General features: G+C 36.3%; 1 protein-coding gene across 22 annotated transcripts in view; it reads right to left on the bottom strand.

Annotated features, from left to right (window-relative positions):
- RALGAPA1 (Ral GTPase activating protein catalytic subunit alpha 1) overlaps positions 1-20,046 on the bottom strand; it is a 135,898-nt gene that overhangs the window by 93,891 nt on the left and 21,961 nt on the right. For 21 of the 22 annotated variants that reach the window (XR_003926575.2, XM_041128125.1, XM_030036617.2 and 18 more), the window contains exons 9-16: positions 15,157-15,365; positions 14,546-14,785; positions 12,111-12,302; positions 11,485-11,622; positions 9,200-9,348; positions 7,791-7,920; positions 6,955-7,192; positions 3,803-3,964 (exon numbers count right to left, since the gene is read on the bottom strand). Coding sequence is in view for 21 of the 22 variants with exons in the window: in XM_041128125.1 (XP_040984059.1) it covers positions 3,803-3,964; positions 6,955-7,192; positions 7,791-7,920; positions 9,200-9,348; positions 11,485-11,622; positions 12,111-12,302; positions 14,546-14,785; positions 15,157-15,365 (1,458 nt within the window). In the remaining variant the exon portion in view is untranslated. Of the gene's footprint in view, positions 1-3,802; positions 3,965-6,954; positions 7,193-7,790; positions 7,921-9,199; positions 9,349-11,484; positions 11,623-12,110; positions 12,303-14,545; positions 14,786-15,156; positions 15,366-18,115; positions 18,350-18,834; positions 19,018-20,046 lie in introns of those variants that run through there. The other variant, XM_041128131.1, reaches the window with a different exon arrangement.

Here is a 20,046-nt window from a genome sequence, read left to right as displayed (position 1 = left end):
CAAAAAGCATTAAACTGTCTCTTAACCATAGGGTCTGGCTTTTAATCAATACTGGATAAATCTTGCTAAACTAATGCTAATTCACCTTTTCGTATCTCACGTCCTGCCAACAGTCCTACGGAATGGAAAACTTACATGAGAATTGTGGCATCAGGATCAAGGTTATATCTGCAGCTTTTCTAACAGATTTAAAATTAATCTTTATGACATCTGTTTTCCTTTGTCAGAGTAAGACATAGAAAGAACTGATACTGCATTCACTCTCAAAGTACACTTGAAGTTCTTCAAAAAGTAATGTTCATTGTTTCAAGCAGCTTCCTTTTCAAACTGTTGCAAATTTGGTAACTTGTTTTAAAATAGTTGCTGATAAACTTCTTTTAAGGAAACTTCAGTGCATCTTACATAACTATTGTCAGTACAATATTTAATATGTCTTTGATCTTTTCTGTGTATATTTTCAAAACAACATGGAATATAGACTTAGAATCTTAGTGCTCCTGATCTGTATGGGAATCAGAAGTACATAAATGGAGTGCAGTGAAAGTTGAGCACATCACACTTCTAAATCAGGTTAAATTGTCCCTAACAGCAACATGCAGATAACTTGAGTAGGTCAATGTACATAGAGCAGAAAACACATTTGACAAATGCAGCACAACTTAAGTGGAGTCTTAACACCAGTTTGGAAAAACAATTCAGAAAGACAGACGTTTTAAGACTGAAACCATTCTCTGTTAAACTTAGTTTATAAGACAGAAAGAAATTAAAAAAAAAAAAAAGAAAAAAAAGGGCAATTATGTGTAAGGCTTTAACATGTCTTTGTTTAAGAGATACAATAATAAGATTCAGGATACAGTGATAGATGCATTACATTCATCATTGTGCATCTTAAAATTAATGAGGCAAGAGAAAAAATAACAAGCTATGTAGTAAATCTTAAGGGTCTTTTCCAACCTAAATGATACTACGATCCTAAATAAAGCAAGCTTTTGAGATTGGATACTGTGTTAACTACAAATCTTAACATAAAGCGTCTCTTGTAATTTGACTGGATCTCTTCCACCATGTTACATTGATACTAGCAAGGGGCGGCAGAACCCACTTACAATTTGGAAGGTGAAAATTTTATGGAAACTTTTTAAGGAAAAATTGTAGTGTATTATTATTGAAAGGAAAATTAACTCTGAGATCCTGTAAAAGGAAAATGTGATCTCAGTGAATTCTTATTTTAAATAAAATCTGTCACATTCATTGAAGTAGTTAAGTAGACACAGAATTAATTAATACCAGAATGTAGACTAGTTATTTAACAGTTTATAACCTTCCACTATTGACTACAGACAAAAGCAGAACAATAGGTTACTAAATTCTTTATGATTGGCTATTTTTGTAGGACTAGAATCTGCTGCCTAAGTCACAAATTCTGTACCTAGCCCTACAGAAGATTTTTCAACCCATATGCACATCAAGTTTAAAGGCCCTTTTCCAAAAATTACTTTACATAAGTTCAGGCTAAAAATGTACACACTGCATATCAGAAAAGCTGTGATTTTTATTTGAGTAACACACACATAACACACAAATTTGGTGCAGCAATAAATGTGTGCTGGCATGAGGATGGCTCAAGAACAGAGGTGCACAGATGTACACAAAATGTGTACAACATAAAACAGATGAAAAAGAAACCCAGCTTTTTCTTACCATAAAATATTCAACATGCACATCCCCCCTACTCAGATATAAAGAGTATATTACTCACAATCAAAGGAAATATACTACATATCAGATATCATGCAACATATCTGAGGTCTGACTCAGTTCCAGACTTAGCTTGTGGAGCTAATGTTAAACTGAAAGAGAAGATCTGAGCAGCAAAATGTTCTATAGAAAATTTTACTTATTGTGACTATAAACCAGTTTTTTTAATTATGTGACCCTGTGTTAACTGGCACATATTAAGAAGCATCCCAACAGCTCTCTTAGCAGACCTGAGAGACAATAACAAGCAACTGTTTGCAGACAGTTAAGACATATGCTTTTGTAATATATTCTTCATTAGTATTTTAAAAAACTGAACAGTTTGGGATTCTGGCTCTGGCAACTCTTTTTGGGCTTTTCGTCTTTTAAAATCACCCTACTAATGCGGTGATGCTTGTCCACAGATGGTATTCTACACTATGAATGGAGCTGAAATTTTAAGTGGTGACAGTAATACAAACTTGGCTTATTAATATCAAATATGTAAGATAATTGGAGGAAAGGAACAAAACCATGGAAGCTGAAGTACAGTGAAACTAAAATCAGATTAGTTTGCTGCTAAACAGGTCAATATATAGCTTGATTAGGATAAATTTCAGTCATTTTAGGGCTAACATCATATAAATAGCCATCTTTCAAATAGCAGCAAAACAAAACCATTAATAAATTGACCAAACAACATAAGCTTCTGACAGAATATCTGAAATATTAACAATTTGGAAGGAGAAATTTTAACATAAGCTTTACCTTGTTAAGACAATTAAGATTCAAAACAAAAACACCACAACAGTTAATCACAGACTATCTACAGAGAAGTAGAAATTACATATAAAGTATCTGTGATGCATAAGAAAAACTTTAGTCAAACTAGGTGCTGTCAAGCATGAGATACAGGAAAAGCTGTGTAGCATTTGAACGCATGAAAAAGGAAATTTTGGAGTAGTGACTTTATTTTCTCACGTGTTCGTACTGCTTATAGAACAATTAACTCTCTCACACCCCCAATAGCCTTATAAGAAAACAATTTTTTTAAATTGAGAATTTTGAAGAATATTCAAATAAAACCTTTGGCTAAATAACCTTTGCGACTTAAGAAAAATTGCAAATTCATTTCCAAAAATTCTTTTTTGAAAAAGAAAATGTTAATTTCTGAAACACAATTATATATTCAACTGCCAATACGCATCCCCAGTTATTAAAACTGTCAGAATGTACCTGCTTCCAATAAGTATCAGTGAAGCAACACCACACAATGCCCGAAGCCACTACTACTACAGAGATAGTAAAAAAGCAAGAGATAATCCTTAAAAGTTTCTTCTTTTAAATGAAAAGTAAAACCAGCTTAATTTTCCTTCGCATAAGGAATAGCAGTGAGATCATCAAGATGAGACAACAGGAGTAAAGAAATTTGTAGTCCAGTTCATGTTAAGATATTCTAAGCAAATCATACAAACATAAATGAGTCTTCTTTTGAGCGATCCACCTAAAGCACTGTTTAGCATCACTCATTTCTAACACAGGAAGTGCAAGTAATGAAGTTGAGAAATCGATGACTTCAGAAATGGAGAACTGCACACACCTGTGCCAATCTTTCATTAATGCAAGATTCAGACAACACATTTTATAAACTATGCAGACATATATGTATTTGTCACACTTGTCTTTGCACAGCTGGAAAATACTCAACCTATTTTTTTGCACAGTTTATGAAAACACACACTTAAAAAGCCTTCTATTACCCACCTATCCATACCATTGCTCAAACCATTCCCAATTTTTTCTCTTTCATATACATAGAACAGTATTATTTTTCCAACCCAGCTTAGGCTTGTGATCAAACTTATTTGCAGTAACTGTGATTCTAGTAACCACAAGCTATTCAGCTACCCTCTAAGCACATAAGGCTGCATAATTTACACATTTAACTCATTATTATAGATAGTATACTTTGTGGAGAGAAGTTATCCACATTGCTAAAAAAGTCAGTTATTAATTCCTTACCCTTTCTCAAATGTCACTTATATTAGCTTTTACAGATACGTACCAACTGTTTTCTGCCGTACTATGCTTCTTGCCTTTTCTGTTCCTGGAGACCCAGTGGTTGTAGCACTGCGTTGTCTCATTGGTGCTTGTCCAGGCTGATCACGGCTCCAGCCTCTAGAAAAGGACTTATCAACGGAAGATTTTGGGAATTCATGCCCAACTCCTGCAAAAATAGAATTGCAAATCTATTCACTTCTATTCTGGTATCATCAGACATTTGGAGCTGTGCTCTTTCCAAGAGTTTTAAAGCTGGATAGAATAAATTATGTTATCAAAGCAAGCATGATTTCAAAAGCTAAACAGCTCATTACTGGTTTTTAAATATATAAGCCTACTCAGCCAGCATTAACACTGAGGGATACTCAAACTTTTTCAGAAGTGTTGGTGCTATTAAACTATTGTGCTTTTTTTTCCTGACGGATCAAGTGCAATTGGGTTTACAAAGGTTGTAGCCTGATAAAATATGTAACTACAGAAATTTTTCCTTTGCTGTTCCTGTTAGAGAAGACATACAAAATGATACATTACATTACAGACTACTAATATTGTGGGTTTTTTTCCAAATAATCCCTGACATTTGAGGAATATGAAATAAAGATGACAAAATATTTTAACACAAAATGCAAAAGCAAAAAACATGGGATGATGGGCTCAGAGAACAAGGCTCTTTGGAAATTCACAAAAAAATACTATACTAAAATTAAGAAAAGATGGAGCAAATTCAGATTTGACATTTATGTTGAAGTAAATAAAGCTCACATGAGGAGCTATCAAAAACAACTCTCTAAAAAACCAAAAAAGTAAACTAAAGACTATTTGCAACGTATTTCCTTATCCACATTGAATCATTGAATAGTTTGGGTTGGAAGGGACATTAAAGATCATGTAGTTCCACCCCCCCCCTGCCATGGGCAGGGACACCTTCCACTAGACCAGGTTGCTCAAAGCCCCGTCCAACCTGGCCTTGAACACTTCCAGGGATGGGGCATCCACAGCCTCTCTGGGCAACCTGTTCCAGTGCCTCCCCACCCTCACAGTCAAGAACTTCTTCCTTACATCTAATCTAAATCTACCCTCTTCCAGTTTAAAGCCATTACCCCTTGTCCTATCACCTTGTAAGAAGTCCCTCTCCAGCTTTCCTGTAGGCCCCCCTTAGGTACTGGAAGGCTGCTCTAAGGTGTCCCCGGAGCCTTCTCTTCTCCAGGCTGAACAACCCCAACTCCCTCAGCCTGTCCTCACAGGAGAGGTGCTCCAGCCCTCTGATCATCTTTGTGGCCCTCTTCTGGACTCACTCCAACAGATCCATGTCCTTCTTATGTTGGGGGCCCCAGAGCTGGACCCAGTACTCCAGGTGGGGTCTCACAAGAGTGGAGTAGAGGGGCAGAATCACCTCCCTTAACCTGCTGGTCATGCTTCTTTTGATGCAGCCCAGGATACGGTTGGCTTTCTGGGCTGCAAACGCACATTGCCGGGTCATGTTGAGCTTGTCGTCAACCAACACCCCCAAGTCCTTCTCCTCAGGGCTGCTCTCAATTGAACTCATGTAAACAAAAATTATACTTGATCAACAATTACAATCATTAAAAGGGCATCTTCTTGGAAAGCGAGCACTAGTACAACAGGTTCATTATTATTAGCTAATGAACAGGGCCAAAGAAATTGGCATAATTTGTATGATATTTATTACTTCCAAAGCTGGATTTAACTCTGCAACTCACATATAACAACAGAGGCTTTCTCTGGAACTCTATTACTGAAGGCTAATATGAACTCTTCTCATGTGGCTCTGTATGGGTGACACAGATGATTCAGAATGTTTTTTAAGCCTATATTCAAATAACTATACACATTCTTATCTGACATCAGACTTCTCTCTTTTTTTTTTTCTTTTTTCTAAACCACAAGAAAAAGTAGATAGATATACAGTATAGGAAAACAAAAATGCATGGTGATCTGAACAACCTCTCAGGGTCAACTACAGAGAAATGTATTTTTGTCCAGCTGTCACACACCAGAAGAACAAAAGTGTGAAAAATGCTTTTGCTCAAGATGAGAAATTTGGAAGCATGTGAAAAGTTTTTAGCAAAAATAGTCTACAGGGACATCCTCTTTAAGACAGGGAATCCACATATATTACTTCTCACTGACAAACCGTAAGATATTAGTAGGAAGTACCTTCCCTCAGGTTTGACTGGAGAACCACATCAATCAGAATACAGAAAAATAAACAGTAGACTAAAAATTATACTTTTTTTTCCATCTTTATTACTCACCCTAAATATAATCCTGCTTCTATTAGATCTCAAAGCACTTTTTAAAGCAGAGCAGTATCGTTACCCATGTTTTACAGAATTGGAAACAAAGACAGAAATGATTGCTCATGGTCACATGCAAAAAGTCAGTCTCTGATCTGGGAAGGGAATCCAGGTTTGGCAACTCTCAATCCAGCCCTCTGTCCAGGAGGACAGACTTCCTGTCCCTTATCAATTCCAGAACTGTACCATTACAAGCAAGTAGCCACCTCCTCTCCCCATATTATGTCCTACAGAGTATTTCCTGCATTGTTCAGGAATCAGTTTAAAAACTGGTACCATTCATATGGATTATTAAAGGTATCCTTTCTCTTATATAGTCCAACAAGGTCACTTTGACAAAACCTGTCTTCACCATGGCTTAGTGATGAATTAGTACCCAAACAAAACTATGTTCACCTTACATTTCATCTTTAAACAACATTCATTGGATTTCAGGATCAATATTCCAATTGTGCTTGCAATAGCCACTTGCTAGCTAGCTATTTTTTACCAGACGTGTAATCATTGTTACTTTCAAGAAGTTATGATTGGGACTCAACTATTTAATTGCTTTGATAAAAGGAGAAAGACATAACCCACTACAGTATAACATTTTACGTTAAATTCAACACACCTTTAAGAATTACATTCCATATATGCCTATTTGCAGGACTGAATCTTAACGTGAGGGTTTTGTGGTGGTTCTAAAAATCAACCTTATCTGAAAGAAACTGGGTTATTTCAGGTGATAGAGAGGCCTAATTAGGTATACTAAAAAGGCTAGACCAAAATTATGCTGTGCCAACCATCTCATTACCCCATCCCAAATTCAAATGATGTGTATACAGTGTTGTCTTACCTTTGCCTTTGTGTTTTTTCTGCTTCTGCTCACTCAATTTATCCAATGGCAAGTCACTGAGGTCCAGGCTATACAAGTTTCTAGCTAGTACTTTAGTTAGTGTCTCCATTGTCAGTGACCATTCAGTGGCAAGCTCTTCCCAATATGTCAGTGATGACATTACAGACAGCAAGTCATCCCAAAGTTCTCGAGAGATGTACACATTTAGATTTGCTTTGATCCAAGCTACTATAAGAGTCTAAAAGAATAAAGTGAGAAGAGTTGGGTTCTGATCGTAAGATGACAACATTCAAATGTTACTGCTTAAAAGGAAGCTTCTAACTGCCACAGAAATTTCTGCATAGTCCTGACACTCTTTCCATCACCAGTACAGAGACTTCTTTACAGATCCTATTTACAGAGAAGCCACAACAGCACTCTGCAACTATAAACTTTGAAAGAATATGCTACAGCTTACTGCAAGGAATAAAAAAAAAAAAAAAACAAACCCAAACCAAATCAGTTGGTTAGGAATGGATGGCAGGGAAGATTTTGTGCTGACCTGACCTAATTTTGCAATGGAAGCAGGCTAAAACTGCACACATCGCCAGTTATCCCAACTCAACTAAGGGACAGCAATTTTTTAATTTCATAGCACCCCAAAAACCATTGTCACGGTGTCATTAAATATAAGGACAGAACGTAACAAATGTAGCCAATTCTTTAACCCACACCCTTCAATGTTATCTGGGTAACACGATCAATGATTTAAGATGACAATCCAACAGTGGTTGCTGCATCTAATCTCTTGGTCAAAATTAAGCTGAATTAATTAAAGTGAATTTATGTTTAATTGCCTGGAAAAGAGGTCCTGCAAGTCTTCCAGCTAAAGTGGAGTTTTTTCTGCCTTGATACTGCAAGAAAGTTTGGGGTGGTATTTTCAGCACAGATTCAGTAACCCTGAGCAGCACAAGTAGCATCTGTTCCCTGCAAAACAATATTAAACTTAGAGTTACCATTTTGTTATACTTCTATATATACCAGGATACTTTTGAAGATAATAACCAAGCTTGTTTTGCTGAAACAAATTCCAAACAGGACATAGTGATTACAAGCAGCCTAACTTTGTTCTTGCAAATGAAATTACTCCAATCTTCTTTTCACACTTGAGAGTGAGGAATCCCTGTCACCCTCTGACATCTTCTGCCAGGTCATTCAAGTGCTATCACCTTCAGTGGCCTGAAATTACAGGCAAAGTTTTAATTATATATCCAATGTGAGCCTTTACTTTTTGGTTTGGGGTATTTTTTTGTTATGAATGACAGGTTTTGGCAATGTTACATTATCATTAACATACTTCACCAATTATTTTGTATTGCGCAATCTTTGCCATCACGGTCTAGAGTCACTTCTTTACAGGGATGTGAAACTGGGAAGAAAATACTGATCTAGTGGAATCTGTTTGCTGTTATTACTACCAAATTTCCCAGCGGCTAGCCTTGAACTGACTCTTTATTTCCTCACAAGAGGAGACAAGCTTCACATGACATGTAATGCCAGCTCTACTTACCCAGAGTTCAGGAAATATTAGTGACAGATTGAATACAAGTGAAGTTAAAATGGAGTACATCAGCCATTTGAAATCCCCTTGCTACTGCTTCCTTGCAATGGAGAATGGTGGCAAGCAATATACTACATCAGTAGAGACAGCCATTTAAAGGATAGGGGGAAATAATAGAAATGAATTTGAAAGTGGGGTCCCCTGTACCTGCTAGGCACCTTAAGCACTGTAAAGGAACAAAACAGTTAAACAGTACATGGAATCCTGTACACAATTACAGATCAAGAGCAACCCACATCTGTATAATAGCTATCCATGCTTATCTGAGGATTTTTTGTTTATTTTTAAATAAGGCTGTGAAGCTTCATGGCTGTTTTCATATTTTTGCACTTTGACACATAAGCAAAATGCCCTGGAAAAAAGTCATCAGTAGCTCCTTAACAGTAGTCTGTATAACCTAGCTTGCTTATTTTTTCACTGAGGGCTAAACTACCTCAAACTAACTAGGTGCTTGCTACTGGCTTTAACAGAGCAGACAACCTCTTCCCCCGTGGTAAGTTGCCTGTGATGTTAAAGTCCATGTATTTACTGATTTAGAGCAACTGATTCACATAGTCAATACCACTCTACTGTGTTTACTACCAAGTAAGTTTTCACATTTATCTTGTGAACTAATAATCTAAGATAAAAGCATTAGCATTTTACCATGTCTTCTTGTCCATAGTCACTTGGACTACCATGTGACGGTAGATATTAAGAATGCGTTTACACATATCAGTGTGTTCATCCAGCAGAGCTTTAATTTCATTTGCAGGTTCAAGAAAGAATATATTTGAAGAATTTATTATAAAAACCTGTAAGTAGAAAAGATTGGATGTTATGAGCTTGAAGCACTTTGACGTTTTCAGCAGTTCAGTTGATAGTAACCAGGAAGAGAAAAATCTACAATTAACAGAAAAGGCTGTATATGCACTCAGAAGTATATATTTAAATATAAGTTAGCTTGACATGATGATAAAGCAACAGTAAGACTGATTTTTTTCCCCATTTTTTTCTACAAAACATATTTCTGTATTTTTGCTGCCATAGACAGATAGTACAATAAACTACTCTATACAATTATTTTAATATGATGGACAAAAATGTCCCAGTAAAGAAGTCCACTGGACAAAAGTTCCACCTGACTAGTATAATATAGCTACTACCTAGTGTAGTAGCTATACTATTACTACTACTAGTGTAATATAGCTACATAATATATGCTAAACTACCTGAAATAGTCCTGGTACACAGTATGCTTCAGCGTGACGAGGCCTGTATTATGTTCTGGGAAACTAAAGCATTCATCCCACTGTGATCAGTAAGGCTTACCAAAAGTAGGAAACTGGATACCTTCTCCAAAGTGGTTGACTTCAGTGGACAGTGAATTAGGGCTTTCAGAACAAAAATGATGAAAACAAAGTAGGCAAGGACACTGTAGGAGTTACAGGAGCTACTACTAAAGTGTTGTTATATTTTTACGTAAGTTTAAGAAGTATTTGAATCACAGTGAGCGCTAGATTTCCAATTATTTTTTACTTCTCTTCCTTAATCCACATGTACAGGAAATCATTGGTTCTACAGTTGTAATTTCCCTCTACTGAGAACTTTGGATTTCAGTAATTAAAAACTATTAGTATGCAGCTTTACATTCACTGCCTCAACTAATGAGCCTACCCTACTCTAAGTGCCTAGAAATAAGTCTATGCAAAAATTAAATGGGTCAAATGAACCTTTGTCTAAAAAAACTTCAACATGAAGAATGTCCCAGACATTCTCAGATGTTTAAAACTTAGTATACATTGCAAATAGAAAAAGTACTTCACCTTTTCATTTCTCAGAAACGGTTCATATTCTAGTCATTGTATGCAAAGATTATGAAGCTGAAATTATTGTAACATACGTGAATTTAAAACTGATTTCCGTTACAAAGTTTATTTTTATATATAAAAGTGTACAGCACAACAGGAAACCCTATTCAGGAAATCATTCAAGCTGTGGTAAAAATAATGAGTTCTAATTAGCGTGGTCACCCATGGTAAAAGCACACACAGTGGAGTGGCAAATGCACGTCTGTTTTATTTTGTTCAGAATCAGTTTTCTTATGGATAAAAGAGTATTATGGAGGCTAGAGTCATATACACACATATATGTATGTTCATGCACATATTATACATAAAATACACACATTTTATATGACCGTAAGAGCATTTCAAAGATCCTCAAATTGATCACTCAATCCACACTTGATTTTCTATATCCTCAACTTCAGTGAAGCATTTTGCTGAATATTTGAAATTAACACAAATTCTACCCTGCCAAATTTCCCAGAAACAGAAAACTTCTGTTAGGGAACTTCTGCAACTCTCCATTCCTCAAGGATATCACTGAAGTAGAGTGTTGTTGTGTCTGATCAAAATTTTGAAACACTTATGTACTCATCTAATCTGTAATTCAGATAAAGATGAGAAAATATCCCAGTACACCTTATTATTGAGATTAGGAAAACCGCAGGTAATGATGTTTTGTTTGTGGTGACTAATAGCTTAAAAGAAAAAAAAGCTTCTAAGCATTCTCATTAAATGCTTAATTAGAATTAGAATAATTTGAAGACATGGCACTCAAATGAGAATTATTTTTTCTGTTATATGATGAAGAGCAGAACACATGTCCTAATGCAAAATTAAAAGATTTTTTTTACTGTGTTATCCAACACTTGTATACACATCATCCTACTTAAGGTCAATAAAGATATAGTGATCCACTGCCATTATTCTAACACTATTTATCATCATACTTTTAAAATCTAAAATAATTTTTAAAATTCAGAGATGCTTTGAAGGACCATGGGATTCCCTTGCAGGAGTATTACATTATATTCCACTCTTTCTGTGCCGATAACAAGAGCATTATTATTAGGATGAAAATTAGATATCAAGTCTATTTCATACCTGCAATACTGACTGTACTCCAGCTCGTACATTTTGCTCTTCGGTATCAATTTCGGACATTTTATGCAAAGTGTCTTCGTAACAGCCATTTCTTGCCCAGTTTGAATTTCTAACATGACTGGAGTTCATCCCTTTTTCCTGAAAAACATTTTTTCTTAAAATCCCATAGATTTGTAGACAGGTATTTTGGTTTTATATTAAAGGAAAAAGGATATAATAGATATTAAACAATGGTAGACAAATGTTTAAGATGCATCTTAAAGACACAACTACATTTTAAGAAGTTTGTAGCGATTATTTTAAAGTATCTGGATGAAATAACTACCATTTTCCTCATCCTTTTATTTGTATATAATTTTTACACAGCTGAAGGTTAGCATGCTGTATAATCCACATCTTGAGAATAGTTCATAGAACTATATGAAATTTTAAATTGAACCAACCACGTTAAAAATCTACAGATAATGGATCAAATTGGTAGCCCATTAATGCACTGTTTAATTACCATTAATTTTCCTGAACAGATGCTCTGACATCAAATTAAACCACATATAATCTGTTGAGGAGGCCACTTCTCTGTCTACTAGCATATCAAAAAGATGCACAATTAACGAACAATATTTTACCTCTTCTCTTTCTTTTGCTTTCTCTGATGAATTGTGGTCAACAACATTTTGATCACAATCTACAGTTGTGCACTGCATTATTTCTTCAGGTTCTTTCATAAATAAAGGCTTGTCTTCTTGCTGAATCCATTCCTGATACACCTTTACCACTTTCCTCATGGCAGCTGCTTCACATATCGGCAACAGAAATGCCTGTGAGTAGAAAAAGAAACAAACAAAAAACCAGTTACAATACTTGAAATCAAGTTGGACTCTATAATGTACAGGTTCTAAGGGATAAGGTGCTGGTGGGGGAAATACAGCCACTGTAGGATCCTAACAAATAAATTACTCCTAAACCTAAACGTTTGCTCATTTTCTTCATCTGTAAACTCAAAACATGAAAAAAATGTTTTAACAAGAAAACTTGTCAAGGAAGTACTTGGAAAACTTCACTGCCAAAAAGAAAGATATGAGAATCCATACATGCATATCTACTCAACACCTAACCTGCTGAAATTAAGACCCAAACACTCATCAAAAATACATAAAACAAATGAGCAGAAGTTTCTATTACAACATCTTCCATTCAGAGGATTTGGAAGGGTAGAGTTAAATCAGTTCTAAATGACTAAGAAAAATTCAAGTGACACACATTACTGGTAGCCACATATCTTATTTTTAGCTAAATGAGTTTTTACAAAACAGTATCCTTAAAACAAATGACTCCCTGAAAAGCCTTCAGAATTATTGTTTCAAAAAAGCGTGCATTTGAGTCAGTATGATGGCTGATCACTGCCCTCTTCCGGGGGTTTTCTGTATCTGCTGTGCTGGTAACAACTAGTCACAGATCAGAAACTTTTAACATTAGTCAGATTTTAACTAACTATAAATACATTTACCAAAGACCATGATGCCCTAATTGTATTAAAAAAAAGAAAAAATACACTACACTAAAACATAACTTTATGGACCCCATGGTATGAATGTTGAAAACTCATTGCCCATGTCTTTAAGGACGGCCCACTTGACACAAGTGGTACCTTCTCTCTCTGGACATAGACATTTCATACCAGCATCACACCAAAAAGAATTTTTCTATGTATTACAGAATTCAACTGACAAGTTCATCAGTCACACACAATCAGTCATCAAGTCTAATAGTCTTCTGCAAGGCCGTATACATTTTTTATACCCTGGAGCCTAAAGTGCATAAAACTTTTTTTCTATAATCTTGCCACCATTCAGTACAACTTAAATTTCCTCCTGACTGGAATAACTTAGCCCTAACATTTTAGAAATATTACAAAAATCTGGCATATTAGAAATGAACTTACACTGAAAACTTCTGGCTAAACAATGACCTAAATGGGATCTCATAACCACACATGAAAGCCAAATTATCTACATAAATCACAGAGTGCCTTGTGAAAAGAACAAAGACAATCACCTTTGCTGTCCCCTTCGGGGGGGGGGGGGGCAGTTTCTAAATAGACCATCAATAATTTAGACTCTACATTCAATGTCTCAGACTCTGTAAACTCCTGAGTGGCAGCTGAATTCAAGTAACTCCATTATCTCCTTCAGCAATGTGTCCAAGCTCTTCAACACATCGTATATGGATAAGCTTCCGACGTTTATGTGCCTCATTTGAAAATATCCACTTCATCCAGATATACTGGAGTTTTAAACTGTTTTGTTTTCTGCTGTTTAAAGCAATTAGTGTCATGCATTTCAATTGAAAGTTAGTATATTTTTTCTTTACTATTATTCAGAAAATCTCTTCATCTTTTGATCTATAGCATGGGGCATAAAGAAAGTCTATCTTGTTCTGTTCTCCCACATTGAACTCAAAATTATGTATTTTCACCTTATAAATAAAGACTCCATATTCTGGCATATGTTCTCAGCTTTAATTTGTTTAATAGTTTCCAGTTCAGAAATACTATTTTGAGTATGCTCAGCTAACATTTCTGGTTGCAGTAAAGTCAGAAGCAGAAGCTGTTACCTTCTATAGCCATCTGTCCCACTCTTCTGATGAACACTATCAAGGTAAGGACATTTGCTCCTAAAACAGCTCTTTAACAGCTGCAGACTCCCACAGGAGGCTTATTTTAATATGCTTGGTTGTGAGCTCTAATAGATACAGGGTTGATGTATGAAAAGATCAAACATTCCTGCCTATGGGGAACTGTAAAGTCTCAGTTAAATGTTGTCGAACTGGTTATTAAAGAAATAAAGTTAGAAAAATCAGGAACCAGGGATATTCTACACAGAAAATATATCAGAGAGTGTTAACTTTTCAATTCTTAAACCTTAAAGGCAAGATGAAAGAAAAAAACCTGTACATTTATATAATCTTCTGCTTAGCAAATGCTCTTGAAAGAAAACTATGACATAATCATCATTTACAATAAAATAATCAAGATTCTTGCATTCTAAAGAGGGTTCTTTACCTGTCGAAAAATCTCAGTTAGAAAATTAACATTGCTTCTTTTAGAAGAAAAGACTTTCCGGACAATTTCAATATCGGTTAAATGCTCTTCATCAATACTGCAGAGGCTGGAAGAACTTGGTTCTCTCTCTGTCAGAGTACTTGTATTAGAATGAGATTGTTCTGGCTCTGCATTTTTATCCTGCTTATCAGTACTGTCATTTTTGCTGTCCTCCCTTGAAGCCATGCTAGCAGCTGCTCTCTGAAACAGAAATTAAAGAACAGTCCATAGCTCATTTTTAGTACAACAATTGAACAGTACAATTTTAAATTATACTGCTGTATAACTTAAACAGTACAAAGAATTCAGGAAAAAAAACCCAAACCAAAACAAAATAGGATTCACCGCATTTCAAGGCTTCTTATGTCTATTTGATTAAAAACAAAATAGCAGAATTTGAAAAAAAAAATCATAGCGAGTTCTTCTAAAGTGAATTCATAAGCGAAAATTGTTTACAAATTCCTTTTTTAAAGTTCTTCATTAGTTATAATTATCAGAGGAGTACACACTACTGACATAACAATTAAGAGAAAAACATGAAAACAAACACTTTTTTCTCTATTTGGTTTTACCTGAATATTCTTTGGCACATTTTCACCTTCAACCCCAGGAATATGAGGTCCTGTATGAGGTTTTGGCTCAAGCCAAAAAGACACCAACCATCGAATGACAATAACACGAGCCTTAATAAAAGGTTCCTTTGTGCAATATATTGCCTCATTGGTTTCAGCATCTTTCTTAATCATAACATAGTGTGGCTTTGGTCTCATTTGTGGTATATCTGAAAGGAAACACAACATCTTAAAAATATGTGCAGAGGGAAAGCTCTATATAAGAAAGACATCCTAAAACCATAACCAATGCACATGAACTTTCAGAGGTGCTCTTTTTTCATATTCACTGTTGCAAAACTCATCCCAAGATGTGCCAATATGGATGTGATAGAGAAAATTTCAAGACTAGACTATAAGCCATCAAAAGGCTGTAATTTTATCCTGGAGGGAGACAATATTGTTGGTCCAACAGACAACTTGTTTCTGCTATGCAAAACCTTTAATTTTTTATCTGAAAGTGATTTCTATAGCCTTACATCCTTGCTTGCATTTTTTTTCTAAACAAGTAAACACATTTCTTTTCATTGTTTTCAGCTTTAAGCTACATGCTATACTCAATATTTAAAGATAGACTTCAGCAAACTCACTACTTCACACTCTCATTGAAAACTACAAAGGAGTTCTAAGTATCAAAATAACTGTTAACTAGACTAGAATATGGCCTATACAAGAAAACTATATTCATATAGAATTAAGATATTGTCAAATTTCTTCATTAAGAAGTGTTTATAGTTAAGTTACTAAGCAACAATTTATGTAACTCATACCATTTTACAGCCTTTTAAGAGTCCTATATGTCACTTATCCCCTACTACCAAACCTACTGTGAAAAGCAGGTGCAGTTTAGATGCAAGGGATCACCACATTTCCTAATGCATCCCTAGAAAGATCTCTATGTTCGTCTGCAGCAATCCGCAATAAAGCAAAATAATTAGTGATAAGGGTCAAAGTTCTTTACTGATACAGATCCCAACCTCTAATCATGGCTACAATGGGAGAGCTTTAATTCCAAACTGTATTCTAACAGCAGCTGCAATAAACACAGCCGCTTCTGGCCCTCCAACAGGTGAAAGATTAATAGAACAGAGAAATCCTGCTCCAAAGCCACATGAGTTTCACAGCTTCATCTAATGCCACACGTGCACTAGCTACTTTTGCTGGACTTTGCTACCAGAGCAAGGGCACATGCATCTTCCCATGATTTAGCTGAAAGATGATTTTGTGGCAATAGCTTCTGTACTGGCTTGCAGGGAATGTAATGAATGACACCCAGTGGCATGCCAGCTAGCAGGAACTGTGATTATTTAGGGTCTATAACCTACAATTCCATTTTCTCTATCCCATGTTCTACACGATGGTTCACAGCTGTTCAGCTCTTCTGGTTCTCTACTGTGCTAGTGACAAAGATGCTGACAGTGTCACCAGTATTCCTGAATCCACCTCAGGAAAAAAGTGACAGTCCACTCAATGTGGATGGAAACGACATGTGCAGTAAAAACATTAAAGATGGAGTTGGGGGTGGGGTATGAACTGACACGGACAGACAGTTTTTAAATTGTGCATAATGCACATTTCTGCAGGGACAAATATCAACAGCGCAGTTCAACTCCAGCCACGTATCAGCCAACTCAACACTGGAAAATGTCATTTCTGCATTTCACAACCCCAAGACAGGGTGCAGAACAGTTCTGCAATACCAATCATCAATCTGAAGCAGCTACAAAACTTTCAGGTGTGAATGACGTTTCTCTGGGAGTGGTGTGCAAACTCTATTCCTAGTTCTAGAAGGGCAAGTATGAGGTCAGCTCCAATACAAAAAGTAGATGAAAATTCGTCTGAGGACTGATTATGACATGTGCTGTCAGAACACATCCTGCTGCTGGTGTTTCAGTATCATGGTTTTCCACACACACACACAAAAGCCCCGCAAAAAAACAACAACAAAAAAACAACCAAAAAGGAGGCAGCATGGGAAATGATGGTCCTATCCAGATGTAAAGAGTGATAGATTGGACAGAGATGGTATTTCAGCACTGACTCAACTCTTCTATAGCTTGTGGTACATAAGTAAGAGATATATTCCATGGTTTTATGGGCCAGAAGGTAGTTCAAAGATACTAATGGTGGGAGTCAAAGAAGATACAAAGTAGTCATGCTGAAGAATATAAAGTTGTTGCCTGACTATATCTTCCTAATGCAAGGTCAAGAGTTTTTTTAAGGGATCCAGCATAACTTCTATGAGGTTATGGTATCATAATTCAGAAAGAACAAATCTGGATAGCAGCAAAGAAATAATCAGCTACTATCTAGGCAATTAACTTATGACAGCCACATACACTTTTAGGCATTTGAAGTGAATACAGCCTACCTGCCAGACTGCTGTAAAGGTTTCCTTGTTAACATTACAAATACACAACACAACATCCAGCACCAGCACTGAGGATCACCAGCACTGAGGATATCCAAGTTGGTACATCTCAGTGTCATTTCAACAGCCACATATAAAAGTAGTGATAAACTCATCATGGTGCTGCTAAACTGAGGAATGTTTCCAGAACAGACTTTAAAGTTACATCCACTATTTTTAATGGAAGCATTATTTTTAGAGGAAAAAACTATATGACTCTTGCATACCATCCACCTAGAGTAAGTAACAAATACACAGAATACCTTTTAAAAAGCTTACAAAGAGTTTATTTACTACTAATAAAAAACAGTACATTGTTTTCATTCTGTGGAAAGCAGCAGGTTAGTAAGAAAATTAAAAATTAATATATCTTACACAGAAGCATGTATAACAGCACAATCAGCAAAAAAAGGAAGCAAATGCCTGGCAGCGCAGTATTTAAAGATGCAAAAATCAGTTCTCTCTGCTATCGATTAGCATTCAGCAGGGTGTGAAGACTGCAATACTAACAGTATTTTCAAAAGGACAAGACATCCTGTAGACATGTAGTAAACATGTCTTTGCAGCACACTGTCTCCTTCTGTAGTTTCATTATATCCTCTCAAAACATCCTCTCTCTCTATTCCCTCTCAACTGTATTATGTGCTGCAGCTGCTTCTCAAATGTATCTTCCTTCAGTCATTTCTTGTATTTTCGTATTTCTGTCCATCTTGGAAATAGGTGTCAAGGCTCCAGGTGAGGACACTGATGTAAAACCAAAGCAAAACAGAAGCTTATTAGATTGACTCAAATAGCCCAAGAGGAAATACTCCCTTCCCCCAGTTTTCCATTTTCCTTTCCATTTTGTTTTGGGCTTTACCCACCCACTTGCCTTCCACCTCTGGGGACTTGATGTAAGCTGGTGCCAAAAAGGCCAGGAAGCTGAGGTGGTGGAAGGCATATACAGGGTAGAAAATTAAAAGGCTAGCAAAACCACATTTATAATGGTGGACACTTGTAGTTTTAACCACGCTTAACTTTTTAAGGCAATAAAGGATTCAGAAGGAATGAAGAGCTGCAGAGAGCTGTAGGACACCCACTTTATTGTTTCCCTGTAAATGAAGCTGCCCATCTAAATGGCTTGGAAATGGCACACAAAGGCACATTACTATGATTGAAAAAACAACGCCCCTGGAATCTTACTGCCGTATCTGTAGTTCTTACAAAACAGTTTCTAAAGACTATCTTACTGAATCTAAACAGGTGTTAAAAGGCATTCAAAACAAAACAGAAGAATCTCATGGGCTCTTCTAAGCCTGTATTGCTCTTCTAAGCCTGTAATACTCAAGCCAGAATTTGGAGGAAGCACAGTATTAGCTTCTTGTAACTGGAATGCTCAGCGCTTGTTACTGTAACCAATACAGTTATCTGAAAATCTACCGTAACAGAAAGAAAAAAAAAACTCAATCCAATATACTATCTCCAGTAAAGCCCTGTACCAATGCTTGCTTACTAAAACGACTGTTTTGATTTATACCTCATGACTTCTCCTAAATTAAACATTACACCAGTAGCTTAAGAACTGCTTTTAGCAGCAGGCTCAGTGCCCAAGTTTGCCCTTTTTTCTGCCTAAATGCTGTGAATTTTGTTCAGAACAGGCACAGGATTGTTTTCAACTAAGGGGGAAAGATACAAGCCAGAGAAGAACTGGCTTCTTAGAGGAGAAAAGACTATTCTACTTACCAGTGTTTCTATTGCTTTCAATACTGTATTCTTCCCCTTCCCAAAATCCTTGTCATTGTTGCTGACTTTGCACTGTTTAAGGCACTGACAGTAGTTTTGGAGATCTGTGCCCATTTCTTCTTCTTGTTCCCCACTGTCCTCTTCTTTACTAAGGCCTTGGAAGTTTCTTGTTCACGGTTCACAGAGAGGACTACAGTAACACTTCTATGGAAGACACAATCAAGATCTTCATAGAAAGAGAATATACTGTTCCCACATTTCTTGTCTGAGGACGTCAAGCAGCAGTAGGTTTGCTTTCTCAGCATTGCCTACCATCCCTCTTGTAGCTATTTTATCAGTGAACCTCTTCAGTATCTTCACACAACTCTTGTTTTACTGTTGTTCATGGCTGGATTTATACTGTTTCTTCCCCCCCCAGAAGAGAAAGTCCACTGTTTATCTTTCCCAGGAGAACATGGTTTTGAAACATCCATCTCTGAAGAAAGCCACAATCCAAATACATGTACATGGACTGGCAGAAACTAAGACCTTGTCAACAAACTTCCCCGACAGCTTGAATTTAGAATATGAAATTGTGTCTGGAGATCACTACTAATCCTTGCGAGCTACTGCATCAACAGGTAAGAGGAGCTGTGAGGTTTCCATATTATTCAAGTAATGAAATGGCAGCTTAAAGCCTGTGTACGTGGTATTGCTTTGCAAACTAGAGTCTTGAACTC

This window comes from Aquila chrysaetos, chromosome 2 (genome assembly GCF_900496995.4).
Source record: "Aquila chrysaetos chrysaetos chromosome 2, bAquChr1.4, whole genome shotgun sequence".
In the NCBI taxonomy this organism is placed as follows: domain Eukaryota; kingdom Metazoa; phylum Chordata; class Aves; order Accipitriformes; family Accipitridae; genus Aquila; species Aquila chrysaetos.
The sequence above is the reverse complement of the archived record's forward strand: the minus strand, read 5'-3'. Positions and strand labels throughout refer to the sequence as shown.